This window comes from Camarhynchus parvulus, chromosome 1A, assembly GCF_901933205.1.
Source record: "Camarhynchus parvulus chromosome 1A, STF_HiC, whole genome shotgun sequence".
NCBI lineage: Eukaryota > Metazoa > Chordata > Aves > Passeriformes > Thraupidae > Camarhynchus > Camarhynchus parvulus.
The window spans coordinates 15992572-15995744 of record NC_044586.1 but is presented as its reverse complement, the minus strand read 5'-3'; the positions used below and the strand labels follow the sequence as shown (position 1 = coordinate 15995744).

Below are 3173 nucleotides of genomic sequence, written 5' to 3'. Positions count from 1 at the left end.
CTGTTACTCCACTTAATTTTTTTCTGAAAATTCATGGACACACCCCTGTGACAAAAAATACAGGTGTTGCAATTTGGGCTATCTGGGTTCTGCTGCAAGCTTGAGGGGGGCTGAAATAGGGTAGATGGTGAGTAATAACCCAGTAAATAAATAAAGGATAAAAATAGCAAAGTAAAAATATAAATATCTTGCTGTATAGTTTTTCTAGGAATAAGCACTGCTGTCTATCCCTAACTTTCCTCTTGTAATCATCACATAACTGCAAAGAAAATCTTGGGAAGAAGTGAACACCTACCCATGGGAAAGTCAAGTGTAGAGTTCAAAGTTTGTTCTTACCATTTGTATCTCTAGAAATACTTGGTATTAAAAAAAAACCAAACACCCAAAGTTAAATTGCCTGCATATTTTTTACTTCAGTGGATAAACATTTTGTCTGAATTTAGATCAACCAATCTCAAAGAAATACACAGCCTAAACATTGGCAAACTTTCAGGGATTACTTAGATGTGATTTAAATCATTACCTCTTCAGAGGAGATGGAGGTGCTCTCGCTGCATGGTGATTACTTTCTAGTTAAGAGACTGATTTTAATAAAAGGGAAGATCCTACAAACTTATTGCAGTGAATTCCATCTCTGATAAATTACTCATTTATGTAAAACCACAAACCATGAGGTGCTGCTCTTAATCCACATCCTGACTAAAGAAGAAATTTTTTAGTCCTTTTCTAATATTTTACAGTAAGAATGTATGGAGAAAAGCATGTTTTATAACATGATTACTATTTTCTGCAGCAATGCCACCACACTCACTGCAGTCTATAATGGTAAAAAAAAATTTATTTCATGCCACCTTCAGAGGGTTTGAGAGGAACAATATTTCTGGGGAAATCAGTTAAAATAAATGGTTAAAAATCTAATGGAAGAAGATGCAACAACTATAGATGGCCTATCTAAATAATAAAACTATATAATTGAACACCTAGATGATAATACTAAATAAAACCGTCTAAATCTATCTGCAGATCTAAAATTTAACCTGTGTTTCATTTGGGAAAGTAAGCAATTCTTCAGTTTTCTTTGAAAGGCATGGGCTAGTGCAATGCCATGAGGCTGGTGCTCTACAGCAGCCCTGCTCCCCATTCCCCCAGTTTGTTCAGGTTTCTAAGAATTCCAGTTATGCTGACCATGGAGTATGATCTTTCAGGGGAAAGGTTAGAGGGTGTGTCAATTGTGTGTGCAAACTCTACAGGAATTACTGATGGGCATTATGCAAATGCACACAGTGCTGCCTTTTACCCTCAACTATATGAAGCTATATGTGCAATCTCATTAAAATAATTCCACAGACATTCATAAATAAGTAGTTCTTAGCAAGAAGAAAGCCCATTTCCCACAGTGCCTGTGAAACCTCCACAGCTGGGAGAAAAAAGGACTTAAGAGATTTTCCAAGGAATGTCATTCTGGCAGCATGACCAAGTTCAATTTATTCCTTTTTTTCCCCTTCACCTCTAGATTCCAGTAGCACCTCTTGCCATTTCTTCTCCATCTGCTCTTTGCACATCAGGAAGACATCTTCCGAGTGCTGCATGGCTTTGAACAGGTCTGAGTTGGTCTGGATGGCCGTGTAGTTGTAAGCCATCCAGGCTGCATCCACTGCAAACGCAACACGTATTACTATTTTCTGGCCAGGAAAAAGCAATGACTGATTCAATAAATAAATTCAGTAAGCGAATTCAATTAATAAAATTGAATTATTATCAGTTCGGATCTCAGAGAAGGCTGGAAAATAAAACGGAAACTGCCTACAGTAATACTAGATTAAACAGACTGTTCAGTATTACTTCTTTATAAATGTCTCAAAATAGTTCATAATGAAAGTACACTGATGTAAATTATGAAACAAGGATGGGCACTTCCCCTAAAAATGACAACAAAACAGGTAATCAAATGGAAAGGGTCAAGAGAGTGTTTTAAAATATATGAATATTATATAAGGAGTCCTCCTACCAGACTGGTTACAGCTTGTGTTAGGTGAGGAAGAATAAGATCAAGGAGATTGCAGCAGAGATGAAATATTTTAAGGACAATTTAAGTAATGAAATTGATCTTGAAACAATCAGTACCTTAAATAATGGAATTGATTTTGAAACAATGAGTATCTGATAAAGCTGAGCAAATAGTTTTAGCACTTATGTACTAATGTAAACTTACTTACTTCCCCTTTTATTTTATCAAGAATTCACAATAGTACACTGATCTGAGAGGTGATATGTATCCATTTTTTAGAATTAAGTCTCATTTTATAGACTATATTTTAACAATTGCACATTAAACATCTTAGTAATATTTCTGTTTTTTAACCAACACTCTGAACTAAGCATGCATCATCACCTATTGATTTTTAATTCTGAGCCATCTGAACCACCTAAATTATTTGCATGCTTTTTCACAATTAAGAACACGAGGGCATTAGTTGATGGTGATTGATTAATTACATTTCTATCACACAGAAGTTTACAGAATAAATATAAAAATAAATCTTCAGTGTCTTTAGTACAAAAATCCATATAATTCCTAATAAAAGGCCTGTACCTGTTAGTTTTTCCATTTCCTCCAGAAGTTCCTCCATGTCTGTTTCAACGTTCTCCACCATCTTTTCCCTGTTATAATAGTTTCCTTCCTGAGATTCTGATTCAGCCATCTATAAGGAAACCAGGAATTTCCTACTTTATTTTACTCTAAAGTGAATTGATTTTCATAGTTGAGACCAAGTAACATAGCAATAAAAAAATAAAAGCATATACTTTTTAGATTTACATGTGAATTTAGTAAGAATCTGACTTTAAGGTTACTGGTCATCTGTATGCTGCGTATTACTTGTGACTCATTTTGAAATTAGTAGAAAGAATAAGCTAAAATATGCTGTGCTTGTGCAAAATAAAGATTTTTGGTATCAGTTATAAAAGATCATTGTGTCAATCCCTTCACTAGCAAACTTCATTACCCTGTTACAGTTGTCTTCCAGCTTCTGTCCCAAAATACTCTGACCCAGGGCAACTCCTTATTTTCAAAATTAGTTGTAAAATCCCCATTTGTAACCAGTATTTATTTCACAATTGCAGGCTCCAGACAGGTTAAGTACAAACACAAAGTTCTGTCACCATAGAGGCAG

General features: G+C 34.9%; 1 protein-coding gene across 1 annotated transcript; it reads right to left on the bottom strand.

The window, feature by feature from the left end:
* Window positions 1-1484: 1484 nt before the first annotated feature.
* SYCE3 (synaptonemal complex central element protein 3) lies at window positions 1485-2702 on the bottom strand. The gene is made up of 2 exons (XM_030960506.1): window positions 2594-2702; window positions 1485-1654 (listed from the first exon to the last, which is right to left on the bottom strand). The coding sequence occupies exons 1-2, from the start codon at window positions 2700-2702 to the stop codon at window positions 1485-1487; spliced, it is 279 nt and encodes a 92-aa protein (XP_030816366.1).
* Window positions 2703-3173: the final 471 nt, after the last annotated feature.